Source organism: Manis pentadactyla, chromosome 10 (assembly GCF_030020395.1).
Source record: "Manis pentadactyla isolate mManPen7 chromosome 10, mManPen7.hap1, whole genome shotgun sequence".
In the NCBI taxonomy this organism is placed as follows: Eukaryota; Metazoa; Chordata; class Mammalia; order Pholidota; family Manidae; genus Manis; species Manis pentadactyla.
This window is the reverse complement of record NC_080028.1, coordinates 105,441,941-105,465,572: the sequence shown is the minus strand read 5'-3', so window position 1 is coordinate 105,465,572 and position 23,632 is coordinate 105,441,941. Positions and strand designations below refer to the sequence as shown.

Genomic DNA, 23,632 nt, shown 5'->3' with positions numbered 1-23,632 from the left:
GTATACCACATTCTAGGGCATAAAACACACCTTAACTAATTTAAAAAAAACAGAAATGGATATTATATGATATCTGTTCTCAGACCACAGTGGAATTAAACTAGAAATCAGTAACAGAAAGACAACTGGAAAATCCCCAAACATGTGGAAATTAAACAACACACTTCTAAATAACACTTGGATCAAAGAAGAAATCTCAAGAGAAATTTTAAAATATTTTGAACTAAATGAAAATGAAAACAACTTTTAAAAATTTGTGGGATGTAGTAGAAGCTGTGCTTTGAAGGGAATTTATAGCATTAAATGTGTATATAAGAAAAGAAGATCTAAAATCAATAATCTAAGTTTCTACCTGAACAAATTATAGGAGAGCAAATTAAATCCAAAATAAGCATTAAAAAACAATAATAATTACAGCATAAGTCAATAAAATTGAAAATAGGAAATCAAAAGATAAACTCAATGAAACCAAAAGCTGGTTCTTTGAAAAGATCAGTAAGACCTGTAAGCCTCTAGCCAGGCTAAGAAAAAAAAGAGAGAAAGAAAGGATGCAAGTTATTAATATCATAAATGAAAGTGGAACATCACTACATATGCTATGGAAACTGAAAGGAGATTAAAGGGATACTATGAGCAATTATATGCCCATGAATTTGATAACTTAGATGAAATGGACCAGTTCCTTGAAAGATTCTGTCTGCCAAATCATATTAGGAGAAGCAGATGGTTTGAACAGGCCTATATTAAATAAATTGAAATAAAAATTAATAACCTTCCAAAAAAGAAAGCACCAGACCCAGAGAGGTACACTGGTGAATTCCACTAAACAAGGGAGAAACTTTACCAATTCTCTACAATCTTTCAGAAGACAGAAAATCACAGGGAGTACTTTCTAACTCATTCTGTGAGGCCAGCACTACCAAAATACCAAAACCACAAGATATTACAAGAAAAGAAAACTACAGATCAATATCACTTATGAACATAGATGCAAAAACTCTCAACAAAATATTAGCAAATTGAATCCAAAAAAGTATAGAAAGAATTATACACCATGAACAAGTTGGATTTATCCCAGGTATACAAGGCTGGTTCAACATGTGAACATCAATTAGTATAATCCATGGCATTAGTAGACCAAAATTAAAAAAAACAAGATCCTATCAATAGATGCAGAAAAAATATTTGACAAACTCCAACACCCATTCATGCTAAAAATTCTCAGTAAACTAGGAATATAGGGGAACTCTCAACTTGATAAAGACTATCTGCAAAAAACCTACAGTTAACATCACACTTAAGGATCAGAAACTTGAAGCGTTCCCACAAAGATCAGGTACAAGGCAAGGATGTTCCCTCTCACCACTCCTTTTCAGTTTCCATATATCTGTCCTCTCTCCTCTGCTCTATTTCCCCTATTAACATCTTGCATGGTGTGCTACATTTGTTACAATTGATGAATCAACACTGATACATTATTACTGACTAAAGTCCATAGTTTACATTAGGGTTCACTCTATTGAACAGTTTTATGAGTTTTGACAAATACATAACCCCATGTGTTCACTATTATAGCAACATATGCCTTAAAAATTCCCTGTGCTCTATCTATTTATTCTCTCTACTCCAAACCCTTGGAAACCAGTGATTTTTTTTTACTGTCTTTGTAGTTTCCCCTTTCCCAGAATGTCATCTATTTGGAATCATATATAGTCTTTTCAAACTGGCTTCTTTCACTAAGCAATAGTATATTTAAGGTTTTCCCTGTTTTTTCCTTGGCTTGTTAGGTCATTTCTTTTTATTGCTGAATAATACTCCATTGTATGGATGTACCACAGTTTGTTTATCCCTGTTGTTTAAATACTTAAAAGTGTTTTTTGCTGGATCATATGGTAAGACTATATTTACCTGCCAAACTGTCTTTTAAAGTGACTGTACCATTTTGCATTCCCAGCAACAAAGAATGAGAGTTTTTGTTGCTCCACATTCATGTCAACATTTAGTATTGTCAGGTTTTTTTTAGCTGTTCTAATAGATTGTGGTGGTATCCTACTATTTTAATTTGCAGTTCCCTAATGACATATGATGTTGAGCAACATTTCATATACTTATTTACCATCTGTATATCTTCTTTGGTGAAGTATTGGTTCAGATCCTTTGCCCATTTTTAAAATTGGGTTATTTTCTTTTTATTAATGAGTTGCAAGGATTATTTATATATTCTAGATACTGGTCCCTTATCAGATATATGACTTGCAAGTATTTTTTGCCCTTCTATGAGTTGGCTTTTCACTTTTTTGATAGTAACATGGCAGCACAAAAGTTAATTTTGTGTATTCCAGTGGTCTTATCACCTAGTCACTTGCACTTATTGTTGCAGCCAGAATGTGCGGGGGCAGAAACAAAAGTAAGCAAAAGGAAGGAAAGTACAAACGGCCAGGAGAAGAGAGATGACTGGAGAGGCACTGAATCAAAGGCCCTGGGAAGGAGTAAAGAGGATCTGAGTAAAGGATGCAGCTCTTGCCCTGGGGTACCTAACCCATGTTCCCAGGGTGGCTCCTATTTGCTTTGTAGCCAGATACGTTTACTCGTTCTCAGATGCCTCTTAGTGCAAACTTGATGGGGGCTATATCGCTGCAGGGGTCTTGCCTCTTGGTATTCCCATTCCTGATAGCTTTTCTGTATTTTCTCTGAGAAAGGTACACACACGATAAAGCAGTGTTTGAGGTCCCTCTGTAGCAAATACCCGTGGTAAGTGTTCTTTAAGGGCAGGGAATCTGTTTCACTGAGCTTTTTATCTTTCAGCACCTAACACAAAATCTGGCACACAAACATATAATAAATGTTCAAAGAGTGATAGAGTGGGACACAATGGATAGGGCCAGAAGGGAAGGTTTATTATTAGTTGCCGCGTGTGTTTGACGGCAAGGAGTCTCAGGCAATCTGGGCGGGGAAAAAGTTGCCTCAGCTGACAAGGGAAGCAACTAAATAAACCCTAGTTGCCACTGAGCACAGGGGCTGCGGGCCGCGAGGTGCGCGTACGGGGCCACAGTCGCGTTGTGCGCCCCGACCGCCGAGCGGGCGCAGGCGGAGCCTCGGGGAGCCCTCCGCCCTCCCGGCCCGGCTGCCTCCACCTGGCTCCGCCCCAGACGCGAGGCTCCCATTCCCCCTCGCCCAAGGACGTCTGCGAGGAAGCCGAGGCTAGCAGAACGGAGCCTGAAAGGCAAGAGGGCCCTTGGGTGCAGGCCCGGGGCAGGGGGTGCGGCGGGGGGGCCTAGAACCAAGTGGGAAAGATGGTGCCGGGAGCAGGCGGGAGGTGAACCGAGAGGAGACGGGAAAAGCGGTGTTGTGGCATTAGAAGCCGGAGCCGCGGGGGGATGGGCAGGCGGGCGTGAGGAGCCCCAGCCCCGGGCCCAGCTGCCTGGGCTTGCACGCTCTGCCCGGTTCCTGGGAACCAGGGGTGCGTGAGTGTTGCTCGGACCTTCTTGCCCTTAGCTGCCCGACTCCCAGCCTGGCACTCACCCGGTTCAAATCAGTGCACCTGTGATGCTGCCTGTCCGTATTTCTCCCTCCCGAGTGCTTATCCACACACGTGATTTTCTGTAGATTTTTACCATGTCTGTTTATTTCTACGTGTGCGTCACTGGATCTATAGAGAATGCTTATATATGAATCTGCGTGCAGCCATGTCCTGTATCTCAAAGATGTAGGATCAGAATCTGCGCTGGGTTTTGCAGGTCAGCACTCCTAACCTTCCCCTTGTTATGGTGAATTCTCTCGCTCACTGACCTCCAAGGGTGGAAGATCCCCTATATGGGTTTCTATCAGTACTGAGCTTCCAGAGTGAGCGAGGAGAAAAACTCAGGGGAAGAGAGATCAGCATACTCATATGTTTTATCCTTTCCTTTCCAAATTTTTCCCCTCCTATTTGCACCAGCCATGTAAGTCTTACTTTTTTTTAGAACAGAAGAAATTTGGACATGAAAACCCTAGCTAAATTGGGGAGCATTTCTCTCCGTGTGTGTTTATATTCTTCTCGCTATTTGTCACTACATGTGTTCTTAAGACCCAACTGTAAGTGTTAGAAGTAGACAGAATATGGAGCTATATCTGTGTCCAAGCATATTTAAAAATTTTCATATATTTATGTGCATATTGTATTGTCCATCAATGCACTCATCCTTTCAACAAGTACATACTAAACTCCTCTTATGTACATAGTCTTCACTAGGCTTTGGTAGTCTGGTGGGGAGAGAGTTTTTAAAAATGAACATGATAGCTCCCTGAAGGAATTTTCATTCTAGATAGGAAAAATGACTTTAGCAACCATCCAATTCAGGAGTCTGCAAACTTTTTCTGTTAAGGGCTGGAGAGTAAATATTGCAGGCTTCACAGGCTATCTGGTCTCTGTCACAATGATCCACTCTGCTGTCATTGCACAAAAGCAGCTGTAGATAGTAAGTGAAAGAATGAGAGTGGCATGGAGACTGAAATTTGAATTTCGTTTAATTTTCACGTGTCATGTAATTGTTTTTTCAACCATTCAAAAATGTAAAAACCTTTCTGAATTTGCTGCCATGAAAAAACATGAGAAGGGCTGGATATAGCCCGTGAGTTTTAATTTGCTGACTCCCAACCTAGTACAACCTTTTCAATATATAAGAAGTAATGAAACTACCACATAAAGTAGTAATTAAATGCTAAATGAGTGATTCAGTTCCCAACAATCTGTGATTAGAGGAGGTCCAAAAGAAGCTCTCCTTGACCTGTGCTATCAGTGAGGGCTTGGTGGATTTAATAGCAGTGTGACTAGTACTGTTTTAAATAATAGAGTGGGATATTGATCGGTGGAAAAAGCCTGGACAAGGGATGTAGTGTGGCCAGGCGCAGAAGTGGGGAGGAGCAAAGTAGGGTTCAGGGCATGATGGAGCAGAGAATCTGGGGAAGCAAGGGCTGAAATGTTAAGGCAAGATCATAAAGCTGCTGAGTGCTATCCCAAGAGGTTTGGGTGTCATCTGTCAGCCCTGATTACATGTAGTATGTCTTTGAATCTGTGTCTCTTAATAAAACACTTTGTGTGTATGCAGGTCCTCATGAGTGTATCAGTCATGCATTTTATTGGCATGTGTGTAGTTTCGTGTTTATCACCTACTCCGATTTCCTCATATTTACAGCAGACACATGAGCTGTGCCTAAAGGTCATCGGCTCCTGATCATGTGAATGAATCTGCTCTCCTCTGAGGCCTCAGAGACCTTCCATGGAGGTTTATTTTATGTCTTTGACAGAGTGAAGAAGGCAAACACCAGCAGCGGGAGACCAGCTGTTGCAGTAGGTGATGCAGGGGAAAGAGGCAGTGAGGATAGAATAGAAAAGCAGGGTGAGGGAAGATAAGAAGGATTCTGAGAATTAGAAGGAGATAAATTAAAAAATAACAGATTTTAGTCTGGATAAGTGGAAGAGTGATGATCCCATTGGCATTCCCGTGGATTCCATATGGATACAAAAGTATGTCTCATGTGTTCTTTTGAGAGAGATAAGCCCTAAAGACAAAAACAGGAAGGTGTTTACATGTCATGTATACATATCTGTGCATCTGTGGCAACGATTTTTAGTATGTAGTGTGAGGGGCAGGCCTGAAGTTAAAGGATCGAGATGCTCAGGAGGCAGAGAGCCTGAGAGGGATGGGAAAAGCCATAGAAAGTCCCTAAGGATTTCTGAGCCTCAACCATTAATTTCCCCAAGCCCTAATGTACCTTTATAACCTCAAATTCCAGTTCCAACTTAGCCCAGTTCTATAACAACCAAGCCTAATCTTAACCATAACCTAATCTACCCTTGCTTTTCTGCTTCCACTTTGCCGATTCTCAGTGCCCCAAACCTCATCTGATTCCTGTCCTCTGCAGTGGCCCTTCCATGAATCAAAAGGGAGAAATCCAAGAGGCTGAATTACCTTTCCTCCTTTCCCGTTTGTTTGGGCATCTGCTCTTCTCCTTGACCTTAGCTTTTTCTCCAGATAGGCTCCATTTGGGGTGGGAGGGATTAACCAGGACTTCTTGCAGTCTTGGGCTTGATTACTGTGACATTTCAGCTTGTCATTCTGTGGGGGTGTGGCTGTCTTTGGAGGAAGTCCGAACTCCCAGGCTGTAAAGCACAGAGGTAGCCTTGTGGGAGAGCCTGACTGAGGTGGCCCCAGCCAGTCTACCAGAGCCATTTCCTGAGCTCGGAGCACCTTGATCCAGCTGTATCTTCACTGATCATTCTCTTGAATTCTAGAGTCGATCATGGCCCATGAAGAGCACCACGCAGCCAAAACCCTGGGGATCGGCAAAGCCATTGCCGTGCTGACCTCTGGTGGCGATGCCCAAGGTAAGGGTGAGGGCACCCTCAGGAAGGGAGGGGAACGTGGCCGGCCGGGCCTCTTGAGTTTCTTGACTCCCTTTGCTGTAGACAGAACTATCCTCCGTAATTAATATCTTTCTGCTGTAGATTCACACTGGAATCCTAGGCTCTCTTAAAAATTTGTCAGTTCTGTGTCCCCAAGTGCTTTTGAATTATATTTGCTCTACTTCTTTCCGAGTTTCTCTGAGGTTTGGGACCATTTTGGTCCTTGGGTTCCTAAAAGGCTAGTATTTTTCTCCAGCAACATTAGAAAGAAAGAGACTAAAGAGATAAAAGTAGAGAAGGTGGGAGGTGGATCCACTTTAAGTACATTGGAAGTGCTAGGGAAAGGGGAGACACGGAACTGGTATTTGGGGGGCCCTAGCTAGATCTTCAGGTGTCCACTCCAATGTCTGTGGAGCCCCTGCACTGACGAGGGTCAGGCAGCTCGCCCTTACGGTGCATCCTCCTCCCGGGCGCAATTCTGCTTATTTCTCTGTTTCCTTCAGCCTTTCCTCCCTTCCACTCTATTAGCCCTTGAACAAAGAGGAACAGCCGTGGTTAATGAGTACAGACCCGTCGGGGGAGAGGGGCTTGGGGAGCAGAAAGCAAAGCCAGAGGGAGCCCGTCTCTGGGCCGAGTCCCAGAGACCTGGGAGTCAGAGCGATAAGGGCTGTGGAAGACCAAGGAGGGGTAGGGGACTGGAAGCTGTTTGTCTCACTTTTTCTCTCCCTTGATAATCTTGTGTATTCTAATTTATAATATGTTGAGGAGGACAGGCAGGATCTCTTTGAAAGGAATTTGTGATGAGGAAAAGAAAGAAAGTGATCTCAGCCTCCCCCACCTTCTCCGAGGCTGCCCTAGACGGGGTGTTCAGCACCCACACTGTACAGAGCCCTGGTTTGTCTGTTACGATGAAGTCATTTCCTCTGGGAACTTATAGTTATGTGAGGAGGGATAGCATATGTTACTAGAATTCTTACTTAAGGCACATGAATAACAATATCAAGTGTGCCTCACTGAGTAGATTCCACTTACATAATGAAGTGATAGGCTTTGGTGGGATTAACCAGGGAGAATGTCTTGGAGAAGTAGATTTTAAGAAAGTGAACTCTTCACTCAAATAAAATGCTTAAAACAGTGCCAGGTATACAGTAAATACTCAAATGTATTATTAAGCAAAAAGCGAATAGTTGAGCATCTGCTGTATGCCAAGCAGGATGGTAGAGACACAGGGAGAAAGGCATATACACCGTCTCTGCTCTTGGATCCTTCTTATCAGTATGTTAGTGAAGCTAGACTTTGATTATATTTTTAAGCTACTATTTACTTAATTATTACTGTGATACATATTAAGAACAGAAGAATGCTAGAATGAGGAAACTGGGGAAGGAGGGCACAGAGGCCTGAGCTTAGGAACAGTGGTCAGATTAGGAATGCAGAGCCCCACTTGAGTGTGGAGACTTATGACCTGGGTCCCTTCTCTATTCTCCCCTGGAAACAGTCCCATGCCAATACTGAGTTCTTCAGCACAGCTCTGAATGTTGATCCTAAAACCTTGGTAGGACGGCCTGTGGAATTGGATTGCCAAATTAGGAAGCTAGAACCTGCTAAAAAATCCAAGTGAGGCACACACAGTTAAGAAATTATGAAAAAGAAATGCTCTTTGGAGAGGGAAAGAGGTTAAAAAAACGAGAATAGATACGTAGGATTTAATTTGAGTCTACGAGCAACAGGGCCCTTCCGGCTTCTGATCCAGAGCAGAGACCCTCTTAGAGATGCTCGTCACCATGGAGGCAGGGGCTTTTGATAAGCTGACTTCTGGAGGACCCAGCTGGACCCAGGCCTGTGGGATTATGTAGCAGGTACAGTGTACTTAGGGAAATATCCCACTGCAAGTCCACATAACATCACAGGTGTCTGTCAGCAGGGACAGGTGATAGAGGGTGAAGCTCTAGGGAGGGAGGCAGGGAAGCAAAACAGAAAACTCAAAGTAGAACTGAGAGGTTCCAACTGAAGGACCAGCTCAGTTACAGAAGCAGCCTGCCCATAGATAAGTTTCATGATCCCCAGTTCTCCCAGGGACAGAACACAGCAATGTTTTTTCTCTGTGGACTACCTGGAAAGTGAGGTTGGGCTCTTTAAAATCTATGCAGGCCACAGCTCTGTCCTTCCCTGAGCAAAGCTAATGACCTTGTAGAGAGTGGCCAGGAGTCAGACATCCTGAGCTCAGAAGTTAGGCTGATTAGATACCAAATTCCAGTTCTCTTTCCAGCCCAGTAATGACCCCAGTCCCCTCCAACCATACCACATTTGGTTTTATGAAATTGGCATATCCTGCTGGGAAGAACCTGAGTCACCTGCTCTCGCCCCCTGCCTTCAGACAGGCAGTCCATTCTGAATGCATGTTTGTCTTGTTTTCAAAGGTTTGGAGGAACAGGGATCCTATTACTTCTCTGGATTGTTGTTCTAGGATTTATAATTTTTTTAATACATAGCCATCAGAAAGTAGAATTCACATCTAACATTTATTCTTCATGTTGGAATTACGTAATTTTTTTCTTATTCAAAGTGTAGTTAAAGTAGAAATAAACTTTTTAGCATCTGCTTTCAAAAAGTTAGTGACCGAGTCATTTATTAGATTATTCTATTCATCTCGGGGACACATCACCCATAGTTTTTCTCCCCAAGCCTCTTCCCTACAGGCTGTAACTGGAGACACCAAACTACATGCTTCTGATGTTCCCCAGAGCTCCTCCCGGCTATACCCAGAATACCCATGGATGGTGCCTGTAATCTTATGCTTCATCTTGTTTCTAATGAGTCAGGCAGCTGCTCATAGAGGGTTATTTAGGGCAACATGCAACAGCCAAGGAGAGCCTCACCAGGAGGGGCCTGGAGACAGGATAGGCCAGTGATGTTACAAGCAGAGTCCAAAGAATTACTGGGACTGCCTAGTATAAGCCATCTAGCCCTCTCATTCTGTGATTTCTAGGGAAGTAGGGGTTTGAGGTACAAGTACAGGGTGTAAATGGGGTCCTAAATTTGATGTCTAGGAAAACACTCAGGTACCCAGTTTAGAGGCTGGACAATGACTCTGGAGGTAGGTAGTGGGGAGATAGGAAGGCAGAGGGAAGACAGAAGAGAAAAAGTCTTTTCTTGTGGAGTTTTCTCCTGCCCAGTGGATTTGGGCATTTCCTGCTTACTCTCTCTTGGTTGCTTTACACTTAAACCTTTTAAGCCACCTTTCTTAAGTCTTTTCTCCTCTATCCTTACTCAGCTCTGAAGCAGAAAACAGCATTCCAGCCTATACATGATTTTTCCTTATGTAAGATTACACATTCATACTCCTTAACTCCAAGTATCCAATAGAGAATTCCACAGACCTTGTGAAAGTCTAGAAAGTAAACAAACAATAGTTTTATATTTGTTCTGATTCAATCATATCTGATTCTTCCCTAAAGAGTTGATGGCTTTGCATTGACTCTGACCTTGTTCTTTTCATACACAGGCTTCCCCTAAGCTTCTGAGAAGTATGAGGATGTTTGAGGGTATGAACTTAGACTTCTAGACTTAATGGGGCTTCGCCTTAGTGATGTCATAGGGAAGCTTTGACATCAGTGCTCACCAATGAGCTCATTAGTCAAGCCCTACCTTCCAGCCTTGATCTTAGATCAGAAGCATTTGACACTTCTCACTTCTTGAAATGGTCCACTTTGGCTTCCAAGACATCTCTAAGTCCTAGCTCCCTTTTTGTCTTTCTTGTTGCCCCTTATTAGTTTCCTTCATGGAGTCCCTCTTCCCCTGCCCATTTCTCCAGTGTTGGCTCCATTCCTTGCCCTTTTCCCTTCTGATTCTACATGTTTTCTTAAGATAATGTCTTCAAGGTCCACATGGAAATCCCACAAGGACTTCAAACTCAACGTATCCAAATGTGAATGTATATCTCCACCCCTGCCTTCCGAAATCAAAACCCGCCTCTGCTTAGTCAGTAGCGCCCCAGCTTCAGCCTTTGCCTCAGGCATGGGCATTTCTTCCTTCCTCTCCAGCACCTTGAGATCTAATCACCTTGCCAAGTAGACTAAGTCCTAGTGCTTCTGTTTCCTAATGTCTCCCTCCAGCATTTCTGTTTTGTCCCCGGGGCCACTCTCCCAGCCTAGACCCTCCTCATTTTTGTCTAGCCTGCCATCTATTCCTAGCGTCACCTCTTTCAGTCTGGCCTCCTCATTGCTGCCTCAGTGATCCTTCTGATATGCAGACATCATCATGTCCCTCCACTCTCAAAAATCTTCAAAGATTCTCCATTATCTGCAACTTTTTTTTTTTCAAGTCACCCCACTGAGAATCAGATGAAAGCTGTGGCCTCCCAAAAGCAACGCCGATGTCCAGAAAGCTGCTTACGCAGTCCCATGGGGTTCACAAGTCCCTGAAACCATCCCCGACAGAGCCCCACTGACCCTGGCCTACAGATGGAAGCCAAGCTTTCCCCATGTGGCACATGGGTGCCTGCCCACTTGTGTAGCTTCATGTCTCATGACTTCCTATGGTACATTTTATATTTTATAACACTAAATGACCCTCACCTTTTACGCTGCCTGCCTGCCTAGACTACTCTCCCCCAAATTGTCCATGTGACAAGAATGCTGTCTCTCCTGTATAATTTATGACCTTCCCTGACCACCTCCTGGCAGGGATGCTCTTTCTTACTTTGGACAAATCTCCTTCATCAGAATTGTATTGTAACCATATCGTAATTCTTCACAAGTCTGGAGGCCCATCATCAAGTCCTTCTTTTCTGTATTCCTGACCATATCACTCACAGCTGTGCCCAGAACATGGTAGGCATCCAGGAAACATCTGCTCTGCTTCAAGCTGAATGTAGCTGTGGAACACCAGCCTTTGTCAGGCTGAAAGCCAAACCCACCCCCAGACAGACTCCTGGGCTTTCTGATTCTCTTCCGTTCAGATGGTGTGGATCATGCGGGAGCTGGTGGTGGTTTTTAGTCTGATGCTAAACTGCTTGCAAATTACTGGCTTCTCAGTGCTCACCGGTGGCAGATATTTCTCTGGGCAGTGCTAAGGACATTATGAACAGATTTTTAGATTGCTGGGGTATCCAAGGAAGGGTAGCTAAAGTGGTTCACAAGAAGTTGATCCATCATGATTCTGAGATTCCTTGGGCATCACCATGAGCCAAGCCCCACACACACATCAGCAGGTAGGATTACCAGGATTAAAACCAGGAACGACCTCCATCGCTCGTCAGTGAAACGATGCTTAGCACAACCTCAGTAGCGTTGTTTCTGATATGGAGGTGTTCACCATTCCCGCCAGGTGCATGTGGGAACAGGTTGACCCCTCAGTAGTACTAGGTGAGGTAGTTCTTGTCATTGAATAGCTGCAAGGAGAGGATAGTGCTTACCTGGGCAAAGGGGGAAATGTTCTTTCCCCTGTTTTAGTTCTCATTGTTTCTCCCAGTAGGAACAGAATAATTTACAGCACAATTTTTAAGTTACTCATACACATCTTACATACAGGGCCACAGGAGGAGGTCAGACAGGAGAAAGCAGTGAGAGTGTAGAGTCTTCTCTGATTCGCCCGTACACTGGTCGCAGCCTCCTCTGGTAGGCTGGGAGCTGGAGACTCTCCCCTGTGTGGTGTACTGTGGAGCATCACCAACCCAGATGACCCTGAAAAGCTGTGACATGTGGAGGCTGGGGGAATCCACCACGCAGTAGTGGACATACTCGTGGGCAGAGGCCAAGTATTTAGCAGTGTCTAACCCCCCAGTAAACGTTCATGATGATTATTCCCCAGATTGCCCTGGCAAGAAAAGGTCTCAGGAAAGACAGGATTTGGGGGAGGGGAGCTGAGCAGGTGTCCAGAGCTCCATTAACACAGGACGCAGTAATACAGTGCTTTGGGGAGGCCAGAAGATGGTGAGGAGCAATATAGGTCCAGAGAAAAGCCTGAGAGAAGGACTGCCGCATAACCCAGAGCCTGGGGCTGCTTTCCTCAGTACTGGCCTCTCTCCCTTGCTTGTCCCCTTCTCCTTGCAGGCATGAATGCTGCCGTCAGGGCCGTGGTTCGAGTTGGCATCTTCACTGGTGCCCGTGTCTTCTTTGTCCATGAGGTTGGTTCCCTGCTTTGCTCTCCATCATTCGTTCCGTTTTCTCCTCCCCTCACCCCACTTTCTCTTTGCTTACCTCGCCTTGCTGTACCTGGCTTGTCCTGGCTCCCGATTGCCGCCAGTCACTCCTCCCCACTCTCATGTCCCGTAGTGATGGTGGGACCCAGGGTATGCAGACCAGGTCGTCGTGGTGCCTGTTCAGTTCAGAGGAAGAAGGAACTCTCTCTTCCCTTCCCCTCCCCTAAAAAGAGAGAGAAGCTGGAGAGAGATCACCTGCCGGGACTGAGCCTCAGGAGGGAAGAGCCTGTCTTTCTGAGGCACTCCCCTCGGCTCCCCTCTCTCCATCCCCTCTCCTTCTCTGTCCACACTTCTTTCTGTGTAGTTTTTCTGCCTTCTCTTAAATTTTATAGTCTTATATTTCCAAGTCACACTTTTTCCCCTCTCTCCCTACAATGTCCCCTGGGACAAGCAAAAAATCAGAGAAATTAAGATTAAATATTAGGAAGGACATCCTGATGATTCAAGAACAAGACCAATGAGAAGAGAGTATTGAAAATTTTGACATCTCCTTCCTTGAACTGACTCTGTTAAATATGATGACCTCATGAGCACCCGGGACCCAGCAATGGGGGGAGTGGCTAGATTCTCAGAGGACTTCTTCCCGGGACCCTAACTTAATTCTGGGAGTTCAGGGAGAAGCCAGGCAGAGGCTGAACGGGTATAATGCACCTCACAGGGTTATCAAGGCCTGGTCGACGGTGGAGATCACATCAGAGAAGCCACCTGGGAGAGTGTTTCGATGATGCTTCAGCTGGTATGTTCTGGAGGAGCCCTGCCCATATTCATCCTGTCCTTGTCTCACCCCGTCTGGTTTGGGCTCAGGGTTTCCCAAATTCCCCGCCACGTGGTTTGATATGAAGAGATTCTGTGACAAGAAAGGGGCTATGATTGCCCTTTACCCTTTGCATTTGAAAACATCACCCTGGTTTCCTGGGGTGTTATGTGGGTGGAGATGTGATCATAGGATAGTTTGCTCTTTATAGAAAGGTAATACTTGAGGAGCTGGCATGGAAGCAGGCCCTGCTCTGGGGTCACAGGGAAGGTCTGTGGCTGAAAATAGCCTCACCAGAGGGCCAGAGCCACAGCCACAAGTAGAGCTGAAGGCCGCCAGTCCTCATGTGATGGGGGGGCCACCTGAGGCCAGACCGTCAAGAGAGGGAGGGACCAAGAGGGCCTTTTAGAGTTTCAAAAGAAAAAAAAAAGAATCCTGATTATATCCACAACCCTTTGCTACTTTTTCTGAGTTATTATATACTCATTTTCTGCTTTACTGAAACATCTACAAATTACATTCATATCTCCACTTTTTTATCTCAGTCTCCTAAAAATCCCTGGGAAGTAATTGAATGTGCAGTGCACAGTGAGGGTTCTCTATAGGCAGTGGTGCCTGACATAAAGTGTTCTGGGAATGGGCTAGAATTCTCCATCAATACTCCCAAAGTTAGAGATGCCAGGAGCTTAAAAGATTTGTGAAAACCCTGAGTATGCTTAACTTTCTCAGGATATCATAAGCCTCTGGGAATTTAAGGCTGTCTACACTCAGCTGCTTTTCCTGTCAATACCTGGGTATGTGGCACCTTCCACTAGCACCACCGATCCCAGGAAGAAAAGGGGAGAGGATTGGCAGTGCTTGGCTACAATTAGAAATCATAGTGTGTCAGAGAGGGAAAATAATGCTACCCAGCACATTGGGATGAACTAATAATGTTTGGACACAATCCAGGAATGTCAGGCCACCAGGGAGAATTTCCAAAGACTGAAGTCCCTGCTACTTCTTATAAGAGGTGAAAGGTGGAGATTATCCCAAAGGCCAGCAGGCATGTATGTATTCCTTTGTTTTCCTTAAAGGTAATCATTTTGGTGACAGGGCCTTCAGAGGACTGGGTTGATCTTAGCAGTCTTCTAAGAGGTATAGCAGAGTGTAGGAATGACCCTAAGACATCTCAGCCAGCGTCACTTACCTTTCCTTTAGATGGGACAGATGATTCTTAAGGATGGCAGGGAATTTCCTGGAGAACCACATGTCATGACACCGTCACTGTGTTGGAATAGGGTCTTAGCACGTCAAGCCCAAATTTGGCTGTGTCATCTGGGCCAGTGACTTCTACCTCTTCCCCATAGGGAGGCACAGTGATTGGAAGTGCCCGATGCAAGGACTTTCGGGAGCGAGAGGGGCGACTCCAAGCTGCCCACAACCTGGTGAAGCGTGGGATCACCCACCTGTGTGTCATTGGGGGCGATGGCAGCCTCACGGGGGCTGACACCTTCCGCTCTGAGTGGGGCGACTTGCTGAGTGACCTCCAGAAAGCGGGTGAGACATTGTTCTTGTCAATACTGTTTGTCCATGAACACACACACACGCACACATGCGTGCGCGCGCACACACACACACACACACCACCACCACCACCCCTTCCTCCCCTGGACAAGATTGTTGCTCAGACAAAATAGGCAGTCTTGCCTCCCTTTTTCTGCTATTGCTCACATTCCCATGGGCTGCAGTCGCCTCTGTCCCCAGTCGCCTGCTCTGTAGGCGTGCCAGATACCTCACCAGGGGCTCCTGGTTTGCTTTCCATTGCCAGGTAAGATCACAGCTGAGGAAGCCTCAAAATCCAGCTACCTGAACATCGTGGGCCTGGTTGGCTCAATCGACAATGACTTCTGTGGCACTGATATGACCATTGGCACTGACTCTGCTCTGCACCGGATCATAGAGATTGTAGATGCCATCACCACTACGGCTCAGAGGTATGGGCACCTGTGGGGTGGCAGCCCAGAAGCAGGGCGGCTGAGCCAGCCTGCAGGACGAGGGCCTAGAGAAGAGGAAGTGTCTGAGCTGTGGAGATGATCATGACCAGCTTTCTGGGGCTAGGCAGCTGTTTTTAACTAAGAATCATTCCTACAGCATTGAAGTTGCACTGCTTTCTACATGCTGTAAGACTTACCTCTTGCCACTGTCTAGCCCACTGTTCAAACATGTAGCTCTGAGGACTTGAATACCTGTGCGGTCTCCAAATGATCATGTATCCAGACTGAGACAAATCCAGGGAGCCCAAAACCTGAGCCACCCTTTCAAGCTGTGTCATGGAGATTGTAGAGGCATTGCCACCCCTGCCCAGGGGTCAGGGGACTCCAAGGAAGCAGGGTGGGAGAATAGGAGGATGGAAGGGTAATAATTTACCCCTGGGTCACCCTAGAGGATTCCAGGTGAGTTGAGCCCTCTCTCCTGCACTTCCTTCCTTGCTATCCATCCCTCCCAAGACCCCATCCCTCCCTGGAATAGAGCCTTAGGACCGACACCTTGTACCCCTGTGTTTGAGCTACCTTGTGGCTGAAGTGTTCCCCGAGGCCCTCCTGGTCCCTCGGGAAATCTGCCCGCAGGCCTGGAAGTATAAGCGCAGCTCCTGAGAGGGTCCTTGGCCTAGCTATGGGGGGCAGCTTGATGCTACTGTAGGGATGCTTGGACTGTGTGAGTCCCGTGTTTGTCTCTTACAGCCACCAGAGGACGTTTGTGTTAGAAGTGATGGGCCGGCACTGTGGGTGAGATTCCGTCTTGACTCGTGTATTCCACGGACCCAGCAGTAGCTCTCTCCTCTTCTCTGGGGGCCCAGAGATTTCTGCCCGTGGGAGCAAGCCATGGTGTAGATTAGATGCTTCTCTAGGTGTGGTCCCCTTTCCCTGTCTGCAGTCCCCGTCCCTTACATACCCAATGTGCGCGTGTGTGTACGAGCACAGGCGCCCACGCGGTGTGGCAGAACAGACAGTGCTCTGACAGGACCCACTGGGTGGGGGAGCACACATGGAGGTGCTCTTCAGGGACAGAATCTCAGTGAGATGCTGTCTTAGGGACGCTCACCCTCACCCCAAGAATGACACAGGGTCCTCAGACCTTTCACCAGCTGCGGGGACGAGGTGAACTGCTGGGTACAGGAGGCGATCTGGGGAGTGCGGCTCCTAGCCTGGTCTTCCGGCTCTCATCTCAGGTACCTGGCCCTCGTCACCTCTCTCTCCTGTGGGGCCGACTGGGTTTTTATTCCTGAATGTCCACCAGATGATGGCTGGGAGGACCATCTTTGCCGCCGGCTCAGTGAGGTACTGACACTTTATTTTTCCCTTAAGAAAAGTCCGTCACCTAATTCACTGATGATTCATGTCCCATCCCTCTGTTTCAGTCGCCTAACCATCTTTGTCTTTGTTCTCGATCAGACAAGGACCCGTGGTTCTCGTCTCAACATCATCATTGTGGCCGAGGGCGCAATCGACAAGAATGGGAGACCGATCACCTCAGAAGACATCAAGAATGTTAGTATGAGAGCAAGCAGACAGGCCTTGGCACCCCCGCAGCCCCGCTCCCTAGTGATTTTGGGGTCCCTCTGAGCCCCTCCTGCACACCTCTTCCCAGGTTTCCTGCCCTCTGCTTTCCTCCCCTCAGGAACATTGTCAGAAGAGGCTAATTCATCCATGGTTCATCTAAGTCTCTGCTTGTCTTCTCTCCCTGACTCTGTATCTCTCTCTTTGTCCCTCTTGGTCTTTTCAGTTGGTAGTGGCACGTCTGGGATATGACACCCGTGTCACTGTCTTAGGGCACGTGCAGCGGGGTGGGACACCATCAGCCTTTGACCGGATCCTGGTAAGTACAGGCCTCTGTGGCCCTCATGTCTTAGAAGCGCCAGCTTCTTATCCTTCCCCAGCAGAAGTGCCCTTCACCAGGATGGGGCTGAAGCCATTGGTCCCGCTTCCCCATCACCAGCCTCTCACTGCAGTGGCGCTGGGCCCAGTCGCATGTCCTCAGGAGTTCTCTTCTGCTGCAAAAATCATGGGAGCCTGTATGCTCCCCAACTGAGGACATCTAATACCTTAGAGCTCTCCGATAGTAAAGCTTTGAGCATTACTGAAATTATTAAGATCTAACCTCAGACATTCAGTTTGAACCCTCTTATACTGCTTTGGAAGAGAGAGGCAATATCCTTCCTTGTTTTTCCAATAAGAAGGGAATATTAAGCCTCAGTATTCCCTTGATTACTATAGTGGACATATTTCTCTGGAACCAAGTAGAATCCTTGGGTTTCCAATGGCAAGAGGATGAAGAGTCATCAAGCTTTAGGTGAGATCTGGGTAGCAAGGTAGAACCTAGTGAGTCCGTGAGTGTGGAGCCGAGCCCTGTGCTTTGGAAAGGGCCCTGGCTCTGCAGGCTGAGGCCAGGTGGCGAGGCCTGAACCTGCGCCCTGGGCCCCTTGCAGGGCAGCAGGATGGGTGTGGAAGCAGTGATGGCACTTCTGGAAGGGACCCCAGACACACCAGCCTGTGTGGTGAGCCTCTCTGGTAACCAGGCTGTGCGCCTGCCCCTCATGGAGTGCGTCCAGGTGGTAAGTACCCAACCTGAGTGCCTTGCTGCCAGCCCCCAGCCCCGTCTCTGAGCGGGAGCTCATGGGGGAGGGGCGGCTTCTAAGGCCAAGAGGACGGGAGCCAGTGGAAAGGCAGGGCAGTGTAAGAGACGTGGGGAAGAGTGCAGCAGGCTGTGCAGAGGAGCCATGGCCTCTCTAAGCCTCCGTTTCCCTGGCTGTAAAATGTTCCTAAAGATGATGGGAGACTCTGCATCCTACCTGGTGATGAGACCCAGTATCTCAGGCTGTTCAACCTCAGGCCCTTCCTCATACGCTTATTGGAAGAAAGTGTGATCTCTCTCCAAACTTTACTAAAATCAAGAGAATATTGTTAAGGTCTGTCTGGACAGCTTATGTCTATGATTTCTATCTTCAACATGTTCCTCTGACCAACATGAGGTTACTAATACTCTCCCTGAAGGTTATGATAGGGATTGAAGGGAAAATGTGTAAAGGGGTTGATGCAGGACCTGGAAATGTTCAGTGCTTGGGAAATGGTGTGTCTTACTACAGAGGAGTCACTCCTTTGATACCACAGAGCAAACATTGTGGCTGGGAGCTGAGGTGTCCTGCCTGATTCTTGGGGCTGCTGTGAATGTTTAGGGCTGGCCCTTCATCTCCTGGCCCACTTCACTCTGAGACGTGGGAGTCCTGCCAACCTACCACCCAGACAAGCCCCAGCCTTGCTTGGAACTCCGTCTCTGAAAGCCTGAAAGCTAAAGCACTGGCTCGCAGAGCAGGAATGAGTAGTTAGGAAGCACATGGAAGGGATTAGCCTTTCTTCCTAACTGGGTTTTCTGTAGGATCTTCTTGATTTACTTAGTTTAGAGACTTTGAACCTGGGGCTCTGGGTGTGGAGGGAGAAAGATGCTATTTATCTGTGAGCGCCCCACACTCTGCCCATATTCTAATACATAAGGCCCTGAATCATCCCCTTTTGTTGCTCATTACTCAGAAGAGTGAGGAAAACCAAAGATCCTGTGAAAGTCTTGGGGGGGGGGGCAGAGAAAAGGTGGGGTGCAGGGTGTGTAAGGTCTAGCAGCAGGCCCAGAGACAGGCAGTCTTCCTGTGGGACAGCAGTCCAGCCGTGCAGAACCCTGCCCTGGAGTCCTGACAGTGCCGTGCCCTTCCCACAGACCAAAGACGTGACTGTGGCCATGAATGAGAAGAAATTTGATGAAGCCATGAAGCTGAGAGGCAGGTGAGGAAGTGACTGGGAGCTTACAGAAAGCAGATGCTGGAATGTGGCCTGCAATCAGTAGCGTCATGCCCAAAATAGGAGCTTCTGCTTCTTCCTTTTCTTAGTTTCTTTGCAAGTTTCTCCCTAAGAGAATTGCTGTGAGAGGTGCTCTCCCTGGGATTGGCCTTTTATAATCTGCTTCTTCTATACACGGATTACAGCTTGGTTATAAGTTTCTGTAGGTGAGGGGCAGTGTCCCGTGTGGGTGCAGTGCCTGGGAGAAGAGTGCCCATGGAGAGTTTGGTGAACCCCCGCCCAGTCCCTGTAATGCCCTAGTGACACCCTTAGAGGTCTGTGCTGTACAGTTTCACCCGGGGAGCAACACTTCAGACCAGGTTGGATCCTTTTGGTTGAGGCCATGGGGTGGCCTGAAGACACCTCTCTGTCTCCCTTTGTGCTTTATACAGAAGCTTCATGAACAACTGGGAGGTATACAAGCTTCTGGCTCACGTCAGACCCCCAGTGTCTAAGGTACTGGTATTGCTGTCTCCCCTTGACCCAGTCCATCTCCCTTTAGGAAGTGCTGCCTCCAGTCCATATAACCTGTGGCCTTGCCAATTTCTTTCCACTGTGATCTTCAGTGCTGAGCCCCTGACCCTGTTGAGGTCATTTTCTCTCAGCCATCCCCGACACCAGCCCCAGGTTTTTGGGAGTGCTCTGAATGTCCCTAAGCTGAGACCTGTGTCCAGTCAGGGCTGACAAGATAGGGTGCAAGGATGGGGAAGGGAAGGGCATACTATTTTCTCAGGGAAAACCTGGGAATAACCACATCTGAGTGTATTTAAGCCTCCACCTCTTCCACTGGAAGAGTGGTTCTCACTGTTAGTGTGTATCAGAGATCCTGGGTTACAAAACATGCATATTTCCCTCAGATCTAAGATGGGGACCAGGAATGTGCAGATTTAACAGGCTACCTAGGTGGACTCTGAGGCAGGTGGTCCAAGGATCACACTTTGGGAACTGCCACTCTGGAAGGCCTCCTACTTGGCATGTAATGATGTTGGGGTCAGGGACACAGTATTCATCTATGGTAAAGAGCCTTGCCTCCATGGCGTGCGGGAACACGCTGGGCCACAGGTCCCAGGAGATGGGGCACGTTGGCAGAGGCAGATGTCATCCTGCGACCATAAGGGCCTCGGAGGTCACCTGCCTTACTGACCTGTCTCCCCCGTGCCCTGCTCCCTGTCTGCTTCCCTCTCCAGAGTGGCTTACACACAGTGGCCGTGATGAACGTGGGGGCACCTGCTGCTGGTATGAATGCTGCCGTCCGCTCCACTGTGAGGATTGGTCTCATCCAGGGCAACCGAGTGCTGGTTGTGCACGATGGCTTTGAGGGGCTGGCCAAGGGTCAGGTACGGGGCTGCAAGGCAGGAGGGCACATACTCTGGGGCCAAGGAGCAGCCACGCGGAGGGAAAGTGGAGCAGGGCAGCTGTCTGTTCTCTTTCCTTTGCCTGTCTCTCACTACCTTTCTCTCCACTCAGGGTCTCAGTTGAAGTAGATATTTAAGTTTAGGTCAGTGTGAACAGGCAGGAGACACTGAAGGGAACCCTTTCCTAGCAACGTGTCTTTTAAAATTCTCTGTCCAAAAGCGCAGTGTCAGGCTTTAGGAGGTGCTTAATATTTGTGAATGAGCAATAAGGGTGGAAGAAGTTGCATGAAGTGGGAAAAAGCCAGTGCCTGGTGTTCCTGTTCCAGTCGGGAGTGTCAGGTGGGGCGAGAGCTCACGAAGTGGCGTCAGTCCACAGTGCGGCCCTGTCACCCTTCCCTGCAGATCGAGGAAGCTGGCTGGAGCTATGTTGGGGGCTGGACTGGCCAAGGTGGTTCTAAGCTTGGGACTAAAAGGTAAGTGGCATTACAGGAGCATTTCTTCCTAGTCACCTCTGAGGTGTCCCTTGGGATGTGGGTATCAGTTCACTAGGCCAGGTCTGCTTGGACATCGCTGCTGTCTAGGCCCTCTGCCACCCAGCTCACAGTTGCTTCCATGAGGGCTGACATGCCCATCCAAACATCTGTCAGCAGCTCTGGCAACTTAGAGCCCCAGGGTGTATCTTTGTACAGGGTGAGGGGTGGGGTAGGGAAGGGACACAGGTCAAGAGAGTCTAAATATGGCTCCTTGTAATTCTAGCTTTTCTCTCCCTGAATTTTGCTCTCTCTCCCTTTTCTCTCCCTCAATTTTGCTGTCTCTTCCCCCAATTCCATTACCTCACCTTCCACTCCCCACCCCCAATCGACCAGGACTCTACCCAAAAAGAGCTTCGAACAGATCAGTGCCAACATCACGAAGTTCAACATTCAGGGCCTCGTCATCATCGGGGGCTTTGAGGTGCGTGCTCCTGCTGCTTCCTCTTCCCCTCCCACCTTTCCCTTCCCCTCACTCCGCCCTGCTGCTCTCTTCTCAGGCCTACACAGGGGGCCTGGAGCTGATGGAGGGCAGGAAGCAGTTTGATGAGCTCTGCATCCCATTTGTGGTCATCCCCGCCACGGTCTCCAACAACGTGCCTGGCTCTGACTTCAGCGTGGGGGCCGACACGGCACTCAACACCATCTGCACGGTGAGGCCACTGTGTCCCGTGCCGGTGGCCCAGTCTCTGCTCCCTGGGCTGAGCCTGCTCCTCAGCAATGAGCTACTCTTCCTGTACCAACCTGGTGACAATGTTTGAAAAATGCTCCTTCAAGCCCAGGTTTTCACACAGATTTTACTTAACCATACACATGATGATTCTCACATGCTGAGTGCCCCAGCCTAGAAGGGCACCAGTGTTCTGCATACTTATCTTCTCTTTCTGAGATCACACAGCCTAACTTCCCTCTGAGCCACAGAAACGGTTACATATAACTTCCTTCCCAGGAGAGGAGTCCATAGTGTGGGGGCAAAGGTGCCCACCATCCCTGAAGGCAGGGCCTTGAGGCGAAGGGGACCTGCAGGCTTGGGGAGGTGTAGTTCCAGAATTGGAGATGGCAAGGGCCAGAGAAGAGACCAGAGTCATATCCCTGTGTCTTTCTAACAGTGGCCCGTTGTCTCTGCAGACCTGTGACCGCATCAAGCAGTCAGCAGCCGGCACCAAGCGCCGGGTGTTTATTATCGAAACTATGGGCGGCTACTGCGGCTACCTGGCCACCATGGCGGGGCTGGCGGCTGGGGCTGATGCTGCCTACATTTTTGAGGAGCCCTTCACCATCCGAGACCTGCAGGTAGACAGCCATCCAGAGCCTGCCAGCTAGCTGTCCCCACGGCCCCCAAGTCGTGAGAGCTCAAGGCAAGGGCACAGCTGCCTGTGGAGCCTGCAAGGGCACTGGCATGGGCACCCAAGCAGCCGTTCTGTGGCCCACGCACACATGCCCATGGTTCCTGTTGGAGCATTCCTTTGGAGGGTGGCACATTACTAAGCCCTTAAATGTGCTTTTGCATTTTATCTTCACAACAGACATGTAAGGAAGATATTATCTCCATATTACAGATGAGAAAAGTTTAGAGAAGTTAAAAATGTTTTCTACATTCATAAGTGAGTAGGTGGTGTAACAGGTTGAGAAAGTCAGAGATCTTCCTACCGCATCACCCCCACCCCCAATTTCCCTAGCTGCCAAAATGGACTCTTCTCACTGCATTTCTGAGAGGGACCCCTTTCCCCTCCAGGGTGGGGCTCTGACTCCTTTTCCACAAGCACCATGTGATCCTTATTCTCTAAGATCCCAGCTCACCGGAGGCAGAGAGCCACCAAGTGGAAGGGCAGCAGCCATGGGGACTCCCAGGCCCAGGACCTGCCAGTGCCCCCGTAGAAGTGCGGGTGGGGGTATTTCCCCCCTGTGCACTCGAAGCCCAAGTGAAGGGCCTGGTTCCTCCCAGGGGAATTCCTCTGTACATGCAGGAAACCCATTTAGAGACCGATGCTGAGCAGAGCCAGCCTTCTGAGGGAAGGGGAACCAGAAAGCCCTGGGAAGGGACTGCAAACCGACAGTCCCCCAAGCTTAGCAGGTGACTCCTGCAGTGCACCTGTCCCATTGGGCGTCTCCATTCACATCTTGGTCTGCACTCAGCTCCTTGAAGGGATCGGGCACAGACAGGCCCAGGATTGTGAACTCTCTCCCCTCCTTTCCTGGAAAGGCCTGGCAGGAAGGAAGAGATCCATGCGCCCGCCCAACCTCATCCACTTCCAGCTGGGCTTAGGATTTACTTTTTTATTTTCAGGCCAACGTTGAACATCTGGTGCAAAAGATGAAAACAACTGTGAAAAGGGGCTTGGTGTTAAGGTAGCTCATCCAGTTTGTTCCTGAGTGAAGAGAAAAGGTCAGGTTTGGCCCCAGCCCCGAGACTGGATCCATGGTTGGGACAGCCTGAGGAATCTGCGGGTGTTCAGGGAGAGAACCTGAAGCACGGGGGAGATAAGCAGGGAAGCAGCAGCCTGCACAGGCAGAAGGGGGTGGCGGGAGCGGGGAGACG

General features: G+C 48.2%; 1 protein-coding gene across 2 annotated transcripts in view; it reads left to right on the top strand.

The window, feature by feature from the left end:
* PFKM (phosphofructokinase, muscle) overlaps positions 1–23,632 on the top strand; it is a 36,854-nt gene that overhangs the window by 10,809 nt on the left and 2,413 nt on the right. Inside the window, exons 1-19 of one of the 2 annotated variants that reach the window (XM_036904733.2) lie at positions 6,139–6,157; positions 6,275–6,367; positions 12,439–12,512; positions 13,246–13,323; positions 14,691–14,880; positions 15,152–15,317; positions 16,065–16,109; positions 16,553–16,661; positions 16,776–16,871; positions 17,107–17,199; positions 17,810–17,935; positions 19,090–19,154; positions 19,601–19,664; positions 20,396–20,545; positions 20,966–21,036; positions 21,430–21,517; positions 21,594–21,746; positions 22,222–22,386; positions 23,381–23,442. In XM_036904733.2, coding sequence (XP_036760628.2) covers positions 6,283–6,367; positions 12,439–12,512; positions 13,246–13,323; positions 14,691–14,880; positions 15,152–15,317; positions 16,065–16,109; positions 16,553–16,661; positions 16,776–16,871; positions 17,107–17,199; positions 17,810–17,935; positions 19,090–19,154; positions 19,601–19,664; positions 20,396–20,545; positions 20,966–21,036; positions 21,430–21,517; positions 21,594–21,746; positions 22,222–22,386; positions 23,381–23,442 — 1,880 coding nt within the window. In that variant the 5' untranslated portion in view covers positions 6,139–6,157; positions 6,275–6,282. Of the gene's footprint in view, positions 1–6,138; positions 6,158–6,274; positions 6,368–12,438; positions 12,513–13,245; positions 13,324–14,690; positions 14,881–15,151; positions 15,318–16,064; positions 16,110–16,552; positions 16,662–16,775; positions 16,872–17,106; positions 17,200–17,809; positions 17,936–19,089; positions 19,155–19,600; positions 19,665–20,395; positions 20,546–20,965; positions 21,037–21,429; positions 21,518–21,593; positions 21,747–22,221; positions 22,387–23,380; positions 23,443–23,632 lie in introns of those variants that run through there. The other variant, XM_036904730.2, reaches the window with a different exon arrangement.